Source organism: Hemiscyllium ocellatum, chromosome 18 (assembly GCF_020745735.1).
Source record: "Hemiscyllium ocellatum isolate sHemOce1 chromosome 18, sHemOce1.pat.X.cur, whole genome shotgun sequence".
NCBI classification, from domain to species: Eukaryota; Metazoa; Chordata; class Chondrichthyes; order Orectolobiformes; family Hemiscylliidae; genus Hemiscyllium; species Hemiscyllium ocellatum.
Genome location: NC_083418.1, coordinates 21,517,890 through 21,537,889, shown reverse-complemented (window position 1 = coordinate 21,537,889; position 20,000 = coordinate 21,517,890). Strand labels below are relative to the sequence as shown.

Here is a 20,000-nt window from a genome sequence, read left to right as displayed (position 1 = left end):
TCTCTGGAGATAAGTTAGGACCTAGAATCTGGGTATCTATTATACACTTCAAGGTACATATCCAATTTTAGGAAGCTTAAGGAGGTATTGGAAGGATGATCCTAAGACTTAAAAATTTAAAGTTATAATTCCAAAAGTTCCCTTTACCTGCGAACATTAGCCTCCAATCAGCTTTCAAACGTTCTTGCCTAATACCGTCAAAATGGGCCTTTCTCCAATTTAGAACTTCAACTTTTAGATCTGGTCTATCCTTTTCCATCACTATTTTAAAACGAATAGAATTATGGTTGCTGACCTCAAAGTGCTCCCCCACTGACACCTCAGTCACCTGCCCTACCTTATTTCCCAAGAGTAGGTCAGGTTTTGCAGCTTCTCTAGTAGGGACATCCACATACTGAATCAGGAAATTGTTTTGTACGCACTTAAGAAATTCCTCTCCATCTAAACCCATAACACTATGGCAGTCCCAGTCTACGTTTGGAAAGTTAAAATCCCCTACCATAACCACCCTATTATTCTTACAGATAGCTGAGATGTCCTTACAAGTTTGTTCCTCAATTTCCCTATGACTATTAGGGGGTCTATAATACAAGCCCAATCAGGTGATTATCCCTTTCTTATTTCTCAGTTCCACTCAAATAACTTCCCTGGATGTAAGTTTGCAGATGACACCAAAATTGGAGGTGTAGTGGACAGTGAAGAGGGTTACCTCAGATTACAGCAGGATCTGGACCAGATGGGCCAATGGGCAGAGAAGTAGCAGATGGAGTTTAATTCAGATATATGCAAGGTGCTGCATTTTGGGAAAGCAAATCTTAACAGGACTTATACACTTAATGGTAAGGTCCTAGGGAGTGTTGCTGAACAAAGAGACTTTGGAGTGCAGATTCATAGCTCCTTGAAAGTGGAGTTCAGGGTAGATAGGATAGTGAAGAAGGCATTTGGTATGCTTTCCTTTATTGGTCAGAGTATTGAGTACAGGAGTTGGGAGGTCATGTTGCGGCTGTACAAGACATTGGTTAGGCCACTGTTGGAATACTGCGTGCAATTCTGGTGTTCTTCCTATCGGAAAGATGTTGTGAAACTTGAAAGGGTTCAGAAAAGATTTACAAGGATGTTGCCAGGGTTGGAGGATTTAAGCTATAGGGAGAGGCTGAACAGGCTGTTTTCCCTGGATCGTCGGAGGCTGAGGGGTGACCCTATAAAGGTTTACAAAATTATGAGGGGCATGGATAGGGTAAATAGATAAAGTCTTTTCCCTTGGGTCGGGGAGTCCAGAACTAGAGGGGATAGGTTTAGGGTGAGAGGGGAAAGATATTAAAGAGACCTAAGGGGCAGCGGGTGGTATGTGTATGGAATGAACTGCCAGAGGAAGTGGTGGAGGCTGGTACAATTGCAACATTTAAGAGGCATTTGGATGGGTATATGAATTGGAAGGGTTTGGAGGGATATGGGCCGGGTGCTTGCAGGTGGGACTAGATTGGGTTGGGATATCTGGTCGGCATGGACAGGTTGGACCGAAGAGTCTGTTTCCGTGCTGTACGTCTCTATGACTCTATTTGAGATTCATGGATTAGAGTGAGAACAGAAACTGAACTGATAGAAGAGTTGATCTATGTCTTTAAAGGATCAAGAGGCCTGTCTTGCTGGGACAAATGACCCCGTAAGCTCTATCAAACTGATGTGATATCCTCATTACACCCTTTACAACTTTGCTTCTTCCTGGCAAATAAAGATCTCACAAATCCAAGCAGTCATGATGGGCCAGTGTTCCATTATCAATTAGTGTCAATAGAAGTTATCACTGTTGGATGTGGGCGCTGTCAAGCTAGTTGGCTTCAGCACCACGATGAGCATGCTTAAAGCAATTTTGAGAGAAAGCTTACCTAGTTTATTCAAATCATAAAAGTCTTGATTATTATCTGCTTGTAGAATCTTGCATCTTGGGTGGCATGGTTGCTCAATGGTTAGCACTGCTGCCTCACAGCGCCAGGGACCCTGGTTCCATTCCAGCCGTGGGCGACTGTCCATGTGGAGTTTGCACATTCTCCCTGTGTCTGCTTGGGTTTCCTCCGGGTGCTCCGGTTTCCTCTCACAGTCCAAAGATGTGCAGGTTAGCTGAATTGGCCATGCTAAATTGCCCATAGTGTTCAGGAATGTGTAGGTTAGATGCATTAGTCAGGGGTAGATTAGAGCAGTAGGATAGGGGACTGGGTCTGGGTGGGTTACTCTTCGAAGGGTCGGTGTGGACTTGTTGGGCCGAAGGGTTTGCTTCCACATTGCTGGGATTCTATTCTATTCTTTTGGAATGGTTCATTGGCTCAGTTGGAATTAAACTAACAAATGAACGGCTTAATGAGGTAGCATAATATTGGTTCAATATGACTTTGGTGAGAGTTCCACAACGCAGGTTTAGCACCATTCTGAGAGGATAGCCAGGAAAATAGATAGATAGGTTAAAATAAATATTGGAAATGTTGTATCTTTTATTTTTCTGTGTTTTTGATTGTGGACTGAAATATTTAAGGAAAAAGACAAGAGTTGTAGAACAATTGATGCAGTTTTTAAAGCAACTTACTCAGACTTACTGGAAGTGATGTTTACACTGCTGCTTGTTCAGTCAATGGGAGGTTAGTTGCAGACAAAGTGGCACAAGGGAGTATGTAATGAGCCTCAGTCAACAACAAATAGCTGACGGAGTAGAGATGAGTTGTTGCTGAAAAAGGTGTTCTGCCTACAAGCAACTGTGTGATCAGCACCCAGGTAGTTGAACAACTTGTGGGTGTGAATGATAATTCCAGAGAACTCCAAAAATGAAGATCTCATCTCTCTCTTTCTCTTCAGTAAAAAACAACCCTAAAGCCTGAAAACACCCAGTTTTCTTTTCCCCCACTGCTATAATCTGTGGCTTTTAACGAATAAACCAGAGACTTCAGTTGCTCTGTACTTCTTGCAAGAAACTGAATTTACCTTGAGAAGAGAGATTGGAAAACAGCAGACAAAAGCATAATACTTAAGTTACTGGCAATCTGAAATAAAAATCCAGAGTGCTGGAGAAGCTCAGCTGAATTTCTCCTGGCACTTCCTGTTTTTATTGTCAAAGATCAGCAAAATGGTTCATCTCAGTCCCTGTGTGTAGGCAAAGGTTTGTAAGAGGGTCAGAGCTTTAAATGACAAAATTATAAATAAACAGCTTATAATTGTTTGCTCACAGCTCAAATCTATGTAATAATTAGTAATTCTTCTGTCTAGAAAGCTGGCTGTACTTTATCAACCTGGCTTGAAAGACAGAAAATTGGAAAATTTTGCGCACTTTGATGAAATCTTTAACATTTGTGACAACTCCATAAATAGCCGGGAGCTTGATTTTCACTGTACTATGCCAGTTAAGTGCAACAATATTAAAAGCTGAATATATCATAAATCTGGTGAGGATGAAGATAATGGAATAACACCTTGCCAATGATGTGCTGTTGTAAGTGACTGATTGATTTTATGTTCATAGTTTGCATTATTTGCATTTTGATTGAGGGAATTTCCTTAAACCCATCCCCAAAGCTTCTTCGGCCCAATCCCACCTCGAGGTGGGAATCCAACTGTGTGCAGCAAACAAAGTCACCGCATGAAAACATACATGATATCTTCAACAGAACTTGTTCAGAGATACTATGAAACATCTCTGGAGCAGGTGGGACTTGTGCCTGAGCCTCCTAGCTCAGAAGTAGGTCTTTACCACTGTGTCGAGAGTGGAATTCCTGATGAAGGGCTTATGCCCAGAACGTCGATTTGCCTGCTCCTCAGATGCTGCCTGACGTGTTATATTTTTCCAGCACTGCACTCTCAACTCTGATGTCCAGCATCTGCATCCCTCACTTTTTCCCCCTTTATCATTGTGTCACAAGAGCCCCCTTAGACCCATTGAAACCAGACTGAACCCAGTGCATATGAGCTGTGACCAGTAAATGCTCACCTTAGGCTCGGAATTGATTGCTGGGTATAAAGGTCAACCATAGACCTGGCTGCCAAGAGTTCATGCTGGGGAAGGTGGGAATATGTTTGGGAGTGTAACCACTCCTCCTAATTAACTGCCCTTTCCATCTCCAAGCTCGCGGAGATGATGCCACCCTTAGATTCTGCTTGCTGTCAAATATACTTCAATACACTCGGCTACTGCAAGTCTGGCAGAGATCCCACTCCATCTCTCTCTATCTTACTGGCTTGACAATGGACTCAGCACTCATTCCAATATTTAAACTCCCTCGCTTACTGCTTAGTCTCTTTGCCACCAGGCACTGCTTGCCCATTTACTTCAACCGCATCCGGAAAATTCTACATTCACATAATGAGGACTTTTTTTTCCCTTGAACAATATAATCAGGCTTTAATTATTTGCTGCCATACTAATTCTTTACCCAGGATTTTTAAAAAATCATCCAAGCAATTTTTGCAAGCATTAAAATATCTGCAACATTTATACCAACATTTGCGTTCCTACATCTATCAATTTTCCTTAAAACGGTGACATTGGTTTAAAATGTGTCCCTCATGCACGTTTTACAAGCAGGCTTTAAATGTATTACAAGTCAATTTTAAAATCAATCCTGCGGTGAGTTCCCAGTGCAGAGCTACTGTAGACAGAGAGATCAGTCCGATCACCCAGACTACATAAGTGAAGCTGTCTCCATGAGAGCTGGAATGCCTGGCACATGATAGTAGGCACAATAATGCAGTGTTGGACAAATGATGACTGGAAGAGCTAGCACAAAATGTGTACGATAACCTTCCAAACAAATACCGAAAGTAATAAGCATTCACTTGTGAGTCCCCAAACCCAGATTTACAGGTCAGCGGTTTACAACTTATATGTAAAATAATGCTGTCATTTAGGTTTACTTTGTGAAAATAGGGGGTTGGGGGTGGGGTGGGAGGAGGAGTGCACACTCTGCTGCTAATATCAATCAAAACAGAAATGTCAAACCCTCTCAGGGAGTTCCACACTGAAGTCCATACCGTGCTGCTGCCTGGCTTGGCAATGGTCCCTGTGTCAACGTCGGCAAGGATGTTGGTTTAAAGTCTGCTGCTGTTGTGTTCGATCGATGCACACTGGCTATCTTGGCACCTGTCCTATAGCAAAAGAGGAAACAAAACTGGGTTATAATTTACAGACATCCTCTCTCTCTTGTGAATTCCTGACAATTTACTTCCAATTGGCAGATTCTTGATGCTGAACCATTTATTAATTGTTTTGCCATTTGTGGATTCCTGGCACTGAGATGTTTGTCAGGGCTATCGGAGGGAGCACTTGGTTATTTATGAGTGACCAGACAATCAGTGTGGGTTTGTGAGGCATGCCTGATTAATCTCGTGAAATGTTCTGATGAGATCATTAACTTGCTGTGGATAAGGGATTGTCTGTGCTTACTACCTACATTCATTTCCTGGAATGTCTTTGTGGCAGAGTGGTCACGTACTCACGTTCCACCAACCCTGGAGATGTGCCATAACATATCTAAAAAGGCTGATAAAAATTATTTCTGATAAGGTTCCAAGACTGTTTACCAATAACACAAAAGACATGGAATTATATAAATTTGTAATATGCTGGTTGTATGGGTTGGAAATTGGCTGTAGGGTAGGAGTGTCAAACAATAGTGAAAAAGGACCTTTATTTCATTGTCAGGATGCACAAAATGGTGTTTACCCAGACATCTATGTTTAGGTTTAAATTTTCACTGTATTTATCAATGGTCTGAGTGAAGAAATAGAGAGGCTTATAAAGTTATGCAGATGAGGGAGCAGGAAGTTGCACAGACACACTTACAGACTGAATGGGTCGACAAACCTGTGCAACTGGCATTTCATGAAATAAGTGTAGTGTCATATATTTTGACTCCAAGAACGACAAATTGGAGCATTTTGTTCGTAGGGAGAAACTACAGACTATGAAATAACAAATGAATGTCCGTGGACATAAAACCTTTGAAGAAAAAGTGAGGTCTGCAGATGTTGGAGATCAGAGCTGAAAATGGAGCATCTAAGGAACAGGAGATTCGACGTTTTGGGCATAAGCCCTTCATCAGAAATCATAGAACACTGACAGCTACTGCACAGCCATGAAAAGTAAAAAAAATTAAAATGCATCAAGGCAACTGGAATACTAAAGGAAGGAAGTTATGTTTCAGTGTACAAAAACTTGGTCTGACTTTATCTGCAGTACTGTGGTTAGTTCGGAAGAACACATCTCAGGAAGTACGTTGTTATAGAGATACGCTATCCGAAACATTAGAGTTTCATTGACTGTGCATCCATCTACATCTTGGACTTCTTTGAAAGGACGTTTTGCCAAACACAAAAATCTACTTCTAGTAGGGAAATGTTTTGCATTTGTAAAGAATACAAATTGTTCCACAATTCTACACTACCTGTTTGTGGGAGCTACTGGAATTGAACAGAGAGATATATTTACATGGAACAACAGGTTTTGCCCTATCTCTCTTCTCTGGCTGAATCATCAGACTTTGAGAGTTGAAAACTGACTGGAAGGCCTCATCATTGCAAATAGAGGACTCCAAAAGAAAAATTCAAAATCTCCACCTGTCTCCAGAAAGGCGAATTCAGCAAGCCATGATTGATGCAGGCAGATACCATAGTACCAACAATTTGTGTGCGAAGCGACTGAGGCCGCAGACTAACATTTGGACAAACTGTGAATAAGGAGTTGGAAAGAGGTCACAACCCTGAGGTCAGGGAGGGGAAAGTGGCCAAAAGTCTTGAGGCCAGAGAGATGGGAAGAGGCCGTAAGCTGGAGGGTCGGCGAATGGAGGACTTGCAGCATATGGAAACATTTCAGCACTTGCATATAGACACAAGGTTTACTGTGGAGAGACAGTGGAAGCTCTTCACAAACACAAGATTGGGGGAAACTCCAGCAGTTCGAACCAACCGTGTCACATATTAAACCTAACACTATATGATGACGTGAGTTGTCCTTACACATAAATGACTCAAATTACATGTTTAAAATCTTATTCTCATTGACAGGTATTTTCAGCAGTGCTATTCTCATATTGAGGAATGATGAATGGATTACACTACAGGCAAACTGGGGATAATGAATGGCTTTAGAAACAAGTGTGAGAAAATAATCTGTGCGCTCACCTGGTTAAAAAAAAGTGGATTAATGAGCCACGAGAAACAAAATGGAAAAGAGGGCTTGTCATAAGACCACCTACTCGCAGAGGATACAGTGGTGGGCACACCAATGATAACAGTGCTCACCAACCAGCAGCAGGAAACATTTGATAGCAATTGGGGTACAGAAATGGTCTCTGCTTTCAATCTCCAGAGTGTGTTGCTGAAAAAGCACAGCAGGTCAGGCAGCATCCACATTCCTGATAAATGGCTTATGTCCGAAACGTCGATTCTCCTGCTCCTCGGATGCTGCCTGACCTGCTCTGCTTTTCCAGCGACACACTCTCGACTCTGATCACCAGCATCTGCAGTCCTCACTTTCTCCCGGCTGATTTCATTTGCCCAATTTCACACCTCTTCAGGTATTGCTGGCTAGGAGCTCATTTCAACATGTTCTTGTTATTGGATAGATCAAATACTGATGGGACAGGGGATGGAGTTACAGGGAACAGGGATGGACCTCAACGACAGTGGGTGAGTGTATCTCCCGTTGCATCTGTAGAAGAACAACTTGCATTTATATAGCATCCTTAACATAACAAAACTTCTCCAAGTGTGTTACAGGAGCATGAACAAACAGAAGTCTTTGTGCACATTAGCCCAGTGAAAGAGGTACATTTCAGGAGTCTCGGAAAACCAGACAGAAGGCTGGAATTGGAGAGTGGTTTAGCAGGGGCTTAGGCCCTTACAGTTTAAAGACATACCTTCCAAAAGTGGAACAAAAGAACTGGAGATGTGCAAGACACTAGAATGGTCAGAGTGCAGAAATTCAAAGAGTCGCAGGCCTGGAGGAGATTGCAAGTATAGCAAGGGGGCTACCATTGGAAACAACCGTTGTTGTTGAACAAGCAGGATAATTTGAATTGGGATCCAAAGCACGTGTGACCAAGCAAGTGCCACTTGGATTCAGAACCTGCAAAACTTCCAGTGGTCAAAACAATCAGGGAAATATGTTGTCTAGCATTGCAAATCTACTCCAATGAACAGAGTGGGAAATAGTTTTCAGAGATGTATATTGAAAAAGATGCATATTTCGTCATGAGCAAATGTTTCCAAAGAGCCATGAGAGTCAGACCTGACATTCAGCAGAAGAGAAAACGGTGCACTGGGCAGCTTTATGTTTAATTTGGAGTGTTGGTTTCATTCCCAGTCAGTTTTGGAGGACCTATGGATGGAGGGAGATCATGTTTATTCTCCCCACTCCTACACCCCCAACCTCACTCCCAATGAGTTCAATTACAAAAGAATGCATCAAAACCTTTGAATCTGACATTTCTCCACCATTAATGTTCAATGCAGGTCATTTCCATTTGAATTTGAACAATGCCCACAAACCAATTGGAACAGTGGATTTGCTTGTTTTCAAGAAGCAGGGGGTGGAGGAAAGATGAATAAGAGCCACTTAGCACGGGATAGCTGCAGAGATGGATGGGAACCATGCGGTTCATAAAGAACAGGGAGCCTAGCCACTTTCCATCCCGTTTTGAAACTGCGCATTGTGGAGGGTTTCTATCGAGCTCAGCTCTGCTCCGCACGCTCTCCCTGTGACTTCCCCCTCTCCTCAGGCACTGGCATTTTGTTTCGGTTTTGTGTCCATTTGCTTTTGAAGCTTTTCCCCTCACCTGCTGAGCAAAGGCTTTGAGACTCTGAGCGACTCACTGTGGGCGAGCGCCTCAGCAACCGAACTGTCGCTAGAAATACGCTTCCTCTGGGAGGCTTTCTGCAAATCCAAAATTCTGCAATGAGAATGAAAAAAAAAATTGGCTATGAACTTAACATAAAACAGGACATTGAGTGTGTGTTGGGGAGGGGTGGGAAGATTGGTCAGTGTGTGTGTCAGAGAGAGAGAGAGAGAGAGAGAAAGAGAAAGAGACACAATATGAAAGATAGGGAAAGAGAGAAAGTGAAAGGAAAAATGAGAGAGGGAATAAGTGAATGTAAGAAAGACTGTGCAAGGATGAAAAAAGGAATGGGGGAGAGAGAGAGAGGGACAGAGAGAGATAAACTGGGAAGGAGTGAATTCATATAACTATATGACAGAAACAGCAAGACAGTGTGAGATTGAGGATTAGAGAAAAGATGTCTGCAGATCAATATTTGAGGCAACATTCTGTGCACTTTCTGGTCCCAGAGCTTTCTTTTTCACTTCCAGATTGCTAATAGATTGGAGAAAATTAATTTCAAAAGCTCCCTCAGTGGCCTTGCCATGAACCCCTTTGTTATTTGTTGAATGCTGCGGTTTTCCAAGATAGACACCACCTCTTCGAGACAGTAATTGCAAGGATTGTCAATCTTTATTGTAAAGAAGGTTTTCTCTCTTGGTGCCATGCAACGCAAAGTAAACACAGACACAGAGAAAACAGGGGCAGGGGTAGGCCATTCAGCCCATTGAGCTTGCTTCACCATTCAATATGATCATGACTAATCATCCAACTCAATGCCCTGTTTCTGTTTTCTCCCCATGCATTTTGATACTCTTAGCTCTAAGTCCTTCTTGAAAACATTTAATATTTTGGCCTCAACCTCCTTCTGTCGCAGAGAATTCCACAGTCTCACCATTCTCTGGTAAGTTGTGGGAGATCTTTCGACAACATTCATGTACTTCAGTCAGATGACTGGCACGAGGAAACTCCCAGATACTCTTCATGTTGTTTCATATTCATCTGTAGGTGCCCATGAAGGAATATTCAAGGAAAATTCAAATGTTCAATGCAGGTCATTTCCATTTGAATTTGAACAATGCCCACAAACCAATTGGAACAGTGGATTTGCTTGTTTTCAAGAAGCAGGGGGTGGAGGAAAGATGAATAAGAGCCACTTAGCACGGGATAGCTGCAGAGATGGATGGGCTCCAGTGTCTGAGTATCATTGTATGCTTCCCTTACGTAATGGGTCCATGGGTGGATGTGGGTGGAAACAGGACAACATGTCACTGTGATGCCAGTCATTGTCAAATGAGCTGCTGAGATCATTTTCAAGCTCACACAGCGAGAATGGCCACTTGGGCAAGGAACATAAGTGCTGTCTACAGACAAGGCACTGCATTGGACAGGGGCTTGGTATAAATGAGAAACCTCGAGTATATAGTAGGCATCACTGAACCAGGGCAATATTCTGTGTAACAAGATTAAGGTGTACAGCTGCTGGGGCCCCTGTATAATATGAGCTGCCCATCCAAAGCATTTGAGCATTATTCACTTCCATCACTTTAAGTTAAATATACTAATTAGCTAAGCCTTGAAGAGCTGATTAATTCAGAAAAGTAAAAACATGCAGTAAGCTGAGGATGAAGGAAAATAACCCCGTGTGGCTCAACTGGTAGTGGTAATCTCTCTAAATCAGGCAAGAGAGTGTGTGTGAGAGATAGAGCGAGAGTGAGAGCATGCACACGTGTGTTTGTGTATGTGTGTAAGAGACAGAAAAAGAGAGAGAGAGGGTGAAAGAGAGAGGATGAGAGAGGATGAGAGAGAGAGAGAGAGAGAGAGAGAGAGAGAGAGAGAGGATGAGAGAGAGAGTGACCATCCCAAAAGGACAAAGGCAGTAGTTGAATGGAAATACCAACATCTCCAAGTCACATACTAGCCTGACCATATATCTGAGGAAGGGTCACTCAACGCAAAACGTTAACTCTGATTTTTCTCTACAGATGCTGTCAGACCTGTTGCAGCAATTTCTATTTTTGTCTCAGCCCCTATATCACTATCCCTTCAATGCTGGGTCGAAAGCCTAGAATTTAATAAGTAGCAGCACTGCAATAGCACCTTCATAGCTGTTATGATTCAAGAAGTCTGGCCACTGCCTCCTCAAGGTCAACTAAAGGTGAGGAATAAATGTTGGTCTTGTCAGAAACACCCACTTCCTGAGAATAAACTTTCCCAGTGCTTTTTATTCCCACATAGCACGGAGATTACGAATCATCAATGGGCACCAATGACTCGTACAAACACATGCAGTAGGTATGAAGAATAGTGCCTGGAATGAATGGAATGAAGACACAACATGCTAACAAAGGAATGACAGTACCTCTTCTTCACAGGAAAGGGGAAGCCAGAGTGTGAAGAGAAGAGAGACTTCTTGTGACGTCTGGTAAGGGCTTCGCTGTCAGAGTGAGGGCTCGTAGGGCTGAGGTGAGGTGGGAAGGGGAGGACAACAGAAAGAGGAGAGAACACAGGAGAAAAACAAGAATGTTTTAATTGGAAGCTGCAAGGTGTGACAGAGAATCAGATAAACGAACAGACATGGGGTGAGGCTCAATGTCTTTCACAAACCTGCCAAAGACCTGGTTTCTAAATTCTCGGAGCATTCTGCCGCCAATTGTCACCTGCGGTCAAACTCTCAAGTTCCAGATTCACTGAACATTTGATCAAAGCACAGATGCAGAGGCAGTGACTAACTGAAGCTGTCTGCAAGGCGTACATAACAATAGGCACACCACCCACCCTCACATCATGCGGCAACATTTCTGACACCCTTGGTTCCATAGCCATGGAACCTCTTGGAAAAGCCTGAATTTTAAAAAAAACACCAAGTTACGCTTCATTTACAAATCAGAAACACAATTTTGGGTGTGAAGACCTATATCCAAATCCACATTTCACAGCACAGACTTGAAGGATACTGCGATTCCTTGGATCTGCACCCAAAGCTAAATTGATTTCACTAAGGCCTGCCTTACCATTTAAAAAATTTAATTTATGCTTGCCACTTCCACCACTAGACAGAATAGTCATTTTACTTGCTTTTGCCCCCTCCTCCCCTGAAAATGTCAAGTGGTGGATGTCAAAATCAGAGCTTGCAAAGACACTTGTGATGAATTCCGAGTAGTGTCGTGGGAGGATTAGCTAAGGACTGGCTATTTGTTCTGCAGCCAGGGAAGAAACTTCAAAACAAGTGCTTCCAGTGCATCCCAGAGTGATCAGAAACTCTGCAAAAAGCCTAACAATGGATCACCGCTTGGCACAGTTCCTCACACGACAGGGCCAGTGTCTTCATGTTATAGCTGGCAGTGAAGTGGAAACCCAAGTTTGAAAAAAGGAACATCAAGCACCAATATCAGACAGGCCTTGGTGCAATCTGTTAAGACTGGTGTGCAGCTGCGATCTCTGAGCAAATGATGAAGATTCTTGTGTTATAAAGGGTGTCAAAGCCAACAACACCTTCAAGCACAGAATGTTAACCCTGAGGGAAAATAAATTCTGAGGAGATCCAACTTATTTTTTCTTTTCATTTATACATTTGCTGTCTATCCTAGTCGCCCTTGAGAAGGTGGTAGTGAGCTGCCATCTTGAACTGCTACAGACCACATGTTCTGAAGGGTGTTGTGAAACAAACGCAAGGAAAAGGAATCTACTTCCCAGCACTTGCTGAGTGGATGGGCTTTGATTTTCGATCATCACCAGAAAAGCAAAGGGGTAGGTAGAGAGACATTAATATGGAAGTTTGTTAGGAAATCTCAGCTAGATATGGGGAGGGGAAGCAATGTTCACAAAAAGCAGAGAATAAATATTTCACAAAGAAGCAACTGAAAAAGGTTTTGGTAGAAGAGCAGAGGAATAGTATTAATTAGAGGGCTTTTCCAGGGAGACAGCACAGGTAAATTGGCCAAATAGATGACTTCAATGTGGTAAAAGCCTATGTTCACACTTAACTATTCAAAGCAAATTCACTTCTTTCCTTCTACAAAATGGAAACAGGGTACTTTTACAGCATTTTCTCTGCAGAGCATGGGTTCCTGAACAACAGTGGTGACCACAGTAAAAGCACGTAACTCGCATGACGTTACCACCCACGGCTGTACTCAATGCAACTTTGTCACAATTACTCTGTGCAGATAAACACAAAACTGTCTTTTACCGGTCAAGATGTGACAGAGCTCTTCAATGCAGCCACCCCCACACGCCTCAAATGATGCACTGGCATGTCACTTTCCCATCATTATCTTATCTAGTGCTTGCTCACTAAGCCCTCCTGATGGTAAGCCTTTATTGGAAAAATTAGAAAAGTCAGAAGGGAAATAATTACCTCAAAACCTTGCTGCATCACTTGTCATCAACTCTCATTACATGCCAGTTCCTCGCAAAGTACCTGATTTTAGACGGCAATCAATCTACTCCCTTCAAGAGAGGGCACTACAGGTGTCTGTTTCTGAGCAGCTGACTGACTATTAAGTTAGAGTCGAGACAAAAGCTGCTTCCACTCTGCAAATGGAGGCTGGACCACTGCCTGTAACCAGGCTGACAGGCTGGAGAGAGACAGGCTATTTTAGCACTGATATTGAGCTCATGAGGCCGGGCTTTTTTTTTTGGAAATCGCTGCCACATCTTGCTGCCATTTTACTAGCAACGCCGCAAGACATTTCTCTAATAACTAATCCCCAGTAAAACTTTAAACACTAGCAAATAAAAGGGACGCCAGCCCCTGCCTCAGCGTTCATTCCTGGCTAAAGACTGCTTTTAAATAAACATCCCATTCATATTCATGATGCCGTGGAACACAGACTGTTTATACATTGAGACACTTCAACAGCCAACCAAGTGAAAATGCTCTCCTCAAAATCTCCCAAATGATGAGTGTTGCGATTCAATGAGTTAACATGCCAGGCAGGAGTTCAATGGACATGGCACATAGGAGGAATTTCAAACAGTTAATTATAGGACATGATTTGAATAGTACTTTATTACAAACTGTGCTGAGTTTCTTTTGTAATGCATGTGGTGGGTTGGGAATTGTCCTGTGTGATTAGTCTTTTACACAGAGACGCATACCAGAGAGCCCAGCTTGGATTCTGAGTGTGCCTTATTTAATTTCGCTTCTCTTCCCTAGAATTTCACAATGGTGACCGACAAGATTTTAAAAAGAAGGAAACATAGCTTTCAGGTGTGAAACTCAAAAGGCATTGAACTACTTCCAGCAGATAATATTTTAATTTGGAGATTTACAGAACACATTGAGGAACTTCAGCATGCACTAGTGAGAGAAACGCCCACATGTGTATCCCCACACTGACCTCGCTAAAATCCCTCGCGTGGAAAAAATAGGTAGTCAGAATCCTTTTCCAAGGATAGAAATGTCAATTTCTAGGATCATAGGTTTAAGGTAAAAGGGGGAAAGTTTAAAGGAGATGTGAGAGGAAGGGTTTTTTTTATGCAGAGAGTAATAAGTACCTGGAATATTCTTGATCAATTGGAGGCACCTTTTTATTTTAATCCCTACAGTATGGAAACAAGCCATTTGGCCCAACGAGTCACACTGACCCTCTGATGAGTAACTCACCAGACCCATTTCCCTAACCTATATTTACCCCTGACACTATGGGCAATTTAGCATGGCCAATTCACTTAACCTGCACATCTTTTGGACTGTGGGAGGAAACCGGAGAACCCAGAGGAAACTCATGCAGACACGGGGAGAATGTGCAAACTCCACACAGACAGTTGCCTGAGGTGGGAATCAAATCTGGGTTGCTAGCGCTGTGAGACAGCAGTGCTAACTACTGTGCTACCGTGCCACCCCAAATATGTTGCGAGAGTAGATGGAGTTATAGAGATATACAGCACGGAAACAGACCCTATGGTCCAACCTGTCCATGCCGACCAGATATCCCAACCCAATCTAGTCCCACCTGCCAGCACCCGGCCCATATCCCTCCAAACCCTTCCTATTCATATACACATCCAGATGCCTCTTAAATGTTGCAATTGTACCAGCCTCCACCACTTCCTCTGACAGCTCATTCCATACACGTACCACCCTCTGCAAGAAAAAGTTGCCCCTTAGGTCTCTTCTATATCTTTCCCATCTCACCCGAAACCTATGTCCTCTAGTTCTGGACTCCCCCACCCCAGGGAAAAGACTTGGCCTATTTATCCTATCTGTAGCCCTCATAATTATGTAAATCTCTATAAGGTCACCCCTCAGCCTCCAACGGTCCAGGGAAAACAGCCCCAGCCTGTTCAGCCTCTCCCTGCAGCTCAGATCCTCCAACCCTGGCAACATCCTTGTAAATCTTTTCTGAACCCTTTCAAGTTTCATAACATCTTTCTGGCAGGAAGGAGACCAGAATTGCACGCAATATTCCGAACCAATGTCCTGTACAGCTGCAACATGACCTCCCAACTCCTGTACTCAATACTCTGACCAATAAAAGAAAGCATACCAAACACTGCCTTCACTATCCTATCCTACCTTCTATCTGCGACTCCACTTTCAAGGAGCTGTGAACCTGCACTCCAAGGTCTCTTTGTTCAGCAACACTCCCTAGGACCTTACCATTAAGTGTATAAATCCTGTTAAGTTTTGCTTTCCCAAAATGCAGCACCTCGCATTTATGTGAATTAAACTCCATCTGCCACTTGTCCGTCCATTGACCCATCTGATCCAGATCCTGTTGTAATCTGAGGTAACCCTCTTCGCTGTCCACTACACCTCCAATTTTGGTGTCATTAGCAAACTGACTAATTGTACCTCTTGTGCTCACATCCAAATCATTTATGTAAATTACAAAAAGTAGAGGGCCCAGTACTGATCCTTGTGGCACTCCACTGGTCACAGGCCTCCAGTCTGAAAAACAACCCTCCACCACCACCACCCTCTGTCTTTTACCTTTGAGCCAGTCCTGTATTCAAGTAGCTAGTCCTCCCTGTATTCCATGAGATATAACCTTACTGACCAGTCTCCCCTGGGGAATCTTGTCGAACGCCACACTGAAGTCCACATAGAGCACATCTATTGCTCTGCCCTCATCAATCTTCTTTGTTACTTCTACAAAAAACTCAATCAAGTTTGTGAGACATGATTTCCCACGCACATAGCAATGTTGACTATCCCAAATCAGTCCTTGCCTTTCCAAATACATGTACATCCTGTTCCTCAGGATTCCCTCCAACAACTTGCCTACCACCAAGGTCAGGTTCACCAGTCTATAGTTCCCAGGCTTGTCTTTACCGCCCTTCTTAAACAGTGGCACCACGTTTGCCAACCTCCAGTCTTCCGGCACCTCACCTGTGACTATCGATGATACAAATATCTCAGCAAGAGACTCAGCAATCATTTCTCTAGCTTCCCGTGTTCTCAGGTACACCTGATCAGGTCCTGGAGATTTATCCACTTTTAACCATTTCAAGACATCAGCACATCCTCCTCTGTAATCTGGACATTTTGTAAGATGTCACCATCTATTTCCCTACAGTCTATATCTTCCATATCCTTTTCCACAGTAAATACTGATGCAAAATATTCATTTAGTATCTCCCCCATTTTCTGTGGCTCCACACAAAGGCCGCCTTGCTGATCTTTGAGGGGCCCTATTCTCTCCCTAGTTACCCTTTTGTCCTTAATATATTTGTAAAAACCCTTTGGATTCTCCTGAATTATACTTGCTAACGCTATCTCATATCCCCGTTTTGCCCTCCTGATTTCCCTCTTAAGTATACTCCTACTTTCTTTATACTCTTGTAAGGATTCACTCGATCTATCCTGTCTATACCTGACATATGCTTCTTTCTTTTTCTTAACCAAACCCTCAATTTCTTTAGTCATCCAGCATTCCCTATACCTACCAGCCTTCCCTTTCACCCTGACAGGAATATACTTTCTCTGGATTCTTGTTATCTCATTTTTGAAGGCTTCCCATTTTCTAGCCGTCCCTTTACCTGCAAACATCTGCCTCCAATCAGCTTTCGAAAGTTCTTGCCCAATACCGTCAAAATTGGCCTTTCTCAATTGAGAACTTCAACTTTTAGATCTGGTCTACCCTTTTCCATCACTATTTTAAAACGAATAGAATTATGCTTGCTGACCCCAAAGTGCTCCCCCACTGACACCTCAGTCACCTCCCTGCCTTATTTCCCAAGAGCAGGTCAAGTTTTGCACCTTCTCTAGTAGGTACATCCACAAACTGAATCAGAAAGTTGTCTTGTACACATTTAAGAAATTCCTCTCCATCTAAACCTTTAACACTATGGCAGTCCCGGTCGATGTTTGGAAAGTTAAAATCCCCTACCATAACCACCCTATTATTCTTACAGATAGCTGAGGTTTCCTTACAAGTTTGTTTCTCAATTTCCCTCTGACTATTGGGAAGTCTGTAATAAAATCCCAATCAGGTGATCATCCTTTTCTTATTTCTCAGTTCCACCCAAATAACTTCCCTGGATGTATTTCCGGGAATATCCTCCCTCAGCACAGCTGTAATGCTATCCCTGATCAAAAATGCCACTCCCCCTCCTCTCTTGCCTCCCTTTCTCTCCTTCCTGTAGCATTTGTGTCCTGAAACATTAAGCTGCCAGTCCTGCCCATCCGTGAGCTATGTTTCCGTAATTGCTATGATATCTCAGTCCCATGTTTCTAACCATGCCCTGAGTTCATCTGCCTTCCCTGTTAGGCCCCTTGCATTGAAATAAATGCAGTTCAATTTATTAGCCCTACCTTGTCCCTGCCTGCCCTGACTGTTTGACTCATTCTGTTCTCAGCTGTACCCGACTCAGATCGATCACTTTCCTCATGTCTCCCTGGGTCCCCCCCCTCCCCCCACCTGACTAGCTTAAATCCTCCCAAGCAGTTCTAGCAAATTTCCCTGCCAGTATATTAGTCCCCTTCCAATTTAGGTGTAATCCGTCCTTCTTGTACAGGTTAATTCTACCCCAAAAGAGATTCCAATGATCCAAAAATGCGAATCCTTCTCCCATACACCAGCTCCTCAGCCATGCATTCATCTGCTCTATCCTCTTATTCCTGCCCTCACCAGCTCATAGCGCTGGGAGTAATCCAGCTATTACTACCCTTTGAGGACCTCCTCTTTAAGTTTCTGCCTAACTCTCTGTAATTTCCCTTCGGAGTCTCAACCTTTTCCCTTCCAATGTCGTTGGTTCCAATGTGGACAATGACCTCCTGCTGGCTCCTCTCCCCCGTGAGAACATTCTGCACCCTGAGACATTCCTGATCCTGGCACCAGGGAAACAACACCCCATTCTGCTTTTTCTCTGCTGGCCACAGAAACATCTGTCTGTACCTCTGACTACAGAATCCTCTAACACAATTGATCTCTTGGAAGCCGACATACCCCTCGTTGCATTACAGCCAGTCTCAATACAAGAAACTTGGTTGTTCGTGCTACGTTCCCCTGAGAATCCACCACCCCCTACATTTTCCAAAACAGTTTGAAATGGGCATATCCACAAAAGACTCCTGCACTCGCTGCCTACCTCTCTTACCTTTTCTGGAGTTAACCCATCTATGTGACTGTATCTGAGACTTTCCCCCCTTCATATATCTGCCATCCATCACATACTGTTGTTGTTGCAAATTCCTCATCACTTCTGTCTGTCTCTCCAACCAATCCACTCGATCCGATAAGATTCGCATCCAACCGCATTTATGGCAGATATAATCCGCAATAACCCTTAAACTCTCTTTAAACTCCCACATCTGACAAGAAGTACATATCACTGCAAAGGCCATTTTTGCTCCTTCACATCTACAGACCCAGAAAATAACACCGTCCTATTCCTCTACAAACACTGCCCCAGGTTAAAGTAATATCTGTGGCTTATATTTTAAGTTTAATCAAGAGACTTATCTCCAAAAACACTAATCAAGAAAGAATCCACTATACTCACTACTGCAGCCTCTCTCTTGGACAGACTTAAAACAACAATTAACTTAGCTGATTCTGTGCTGTGAATTTCACCCAACAGTTCCTCCAAGATTAGTTGTGAATTTCACTGTTTGTTAATTTTCCCAGAAGCACTCTGATGTTCAGTGATACACGAATTCAAACAGCAAAGGCAGCAACTGTGCAGGTTTTCTCTCTCTCTCTCTCTCCCCTGCACTGTCCTCACCATGTGCTTCCTTTGTCTGCTCTTCTCCCTTTTAAAACAGCTGTTGTTTTGACTTTTTATTTCCAAAGTTCCAAAACAATGCAACAACATATAAAACAGTAATCGCTGCTCCTGGAATTCGAGGAAATCACCTCCAACACCTAAAATACCTAAAAAAAAAGGAGCAGCTCTTACAGCCAGAAATTTTTCCCATTCTCCATCTTAGCCACCCCTATTAGGTATCTTGACAGAAATATGAACAGGCAAGGAAAAGAGGGATATGGACTGCTTAGAGGCAAAAGGTTTTAGTTCAGAAAAGCAAGTGTTGGCACAGTATTGGTGGGCCAAAGGGCCTATTCCTGTATTGTACTGTTTTTTGCTCTTTGTCTTCAATGTGCAAAATAAGCTCACCACTACAACCACATCTCATCGTGTGCAACAACGTCACTGCCTTCCACAATCATTATTACATGGAGGTCACCAGAAGATTGTCAAAACCAAACAGCACCTCAGGGAAAAAGATGTGTTTCCAGGAACTGACTGCACAAAAGAGCAAAGAAATTCAGTGTTTGCTATTTTAAGCAACTGCAAAGTCAAATTGTAATGATCTTCTCGAGATGTCTAAATTACCTTCAGGATCATGGAATGAAGTTGATGCTGATTTTGCAGATGATTTGTCTGCTGTCAAACACTGCTTGTTTTAGCTGATATGTACAGCAGATTGTCCATTTACCATCTCAAAGAAAACTGTAATTCCAAACCTTGATCAGATTTTCACTTTGTCACTTCTCACTGCCTGAGGGTCTCCAAACAATGAACGTCCATTCAACAGCTTAGAAAATTTGCATAATTTTTTCTGTTTCATTCGTCAAAAAAACCCCCACATCTTTTGGCTTTGTGCTAATAGAGAAGACGAGATATTTATGTCGACTTTGAAAAAAGTATTGTAAAGAGCTGGCAGCTGACCGTAAAATTTGGTCTACTTGGACTGTA

The 20,000-nt window shown here is 42.9% G+C and overlaps 1 protein-coding gene across 4 annotated transcripts in view; it reads right to left on the bottom strand.

Annotated features, from left to right (window-relative positions):
* Positions 1 to 20,000, bottom strand: part of dgkza (diacylglycerol kinase, zeta a) — a 570,823-nt gene that overhangs the window by 135,621 nt on the left and 415,202 nt on the right. For 3 of the 4 annotated variants that reach the window (XM_060838748.1, XM_060838746.1, XM_060838747.1), the window contains 2 exons: positions 8,814 to 8,927; positions 5,011 to 5,124 (listed from right to left, as the gene is read on the bottom strand). In XM_060838748.1, coding sequence (XP_060694731.1) covers positions 5,011 to 5,124; positions 8,814 to 8,927 — 228 coding nt within the window. Of the gene's footprint in view, positions 1 to 5,010; positions 5,125 to 8,813; positions 8,928 to 20,000 lie in introns of those variants that run through there. The other variant, XM_060838749.1, reaches the window with a different exon arrangement.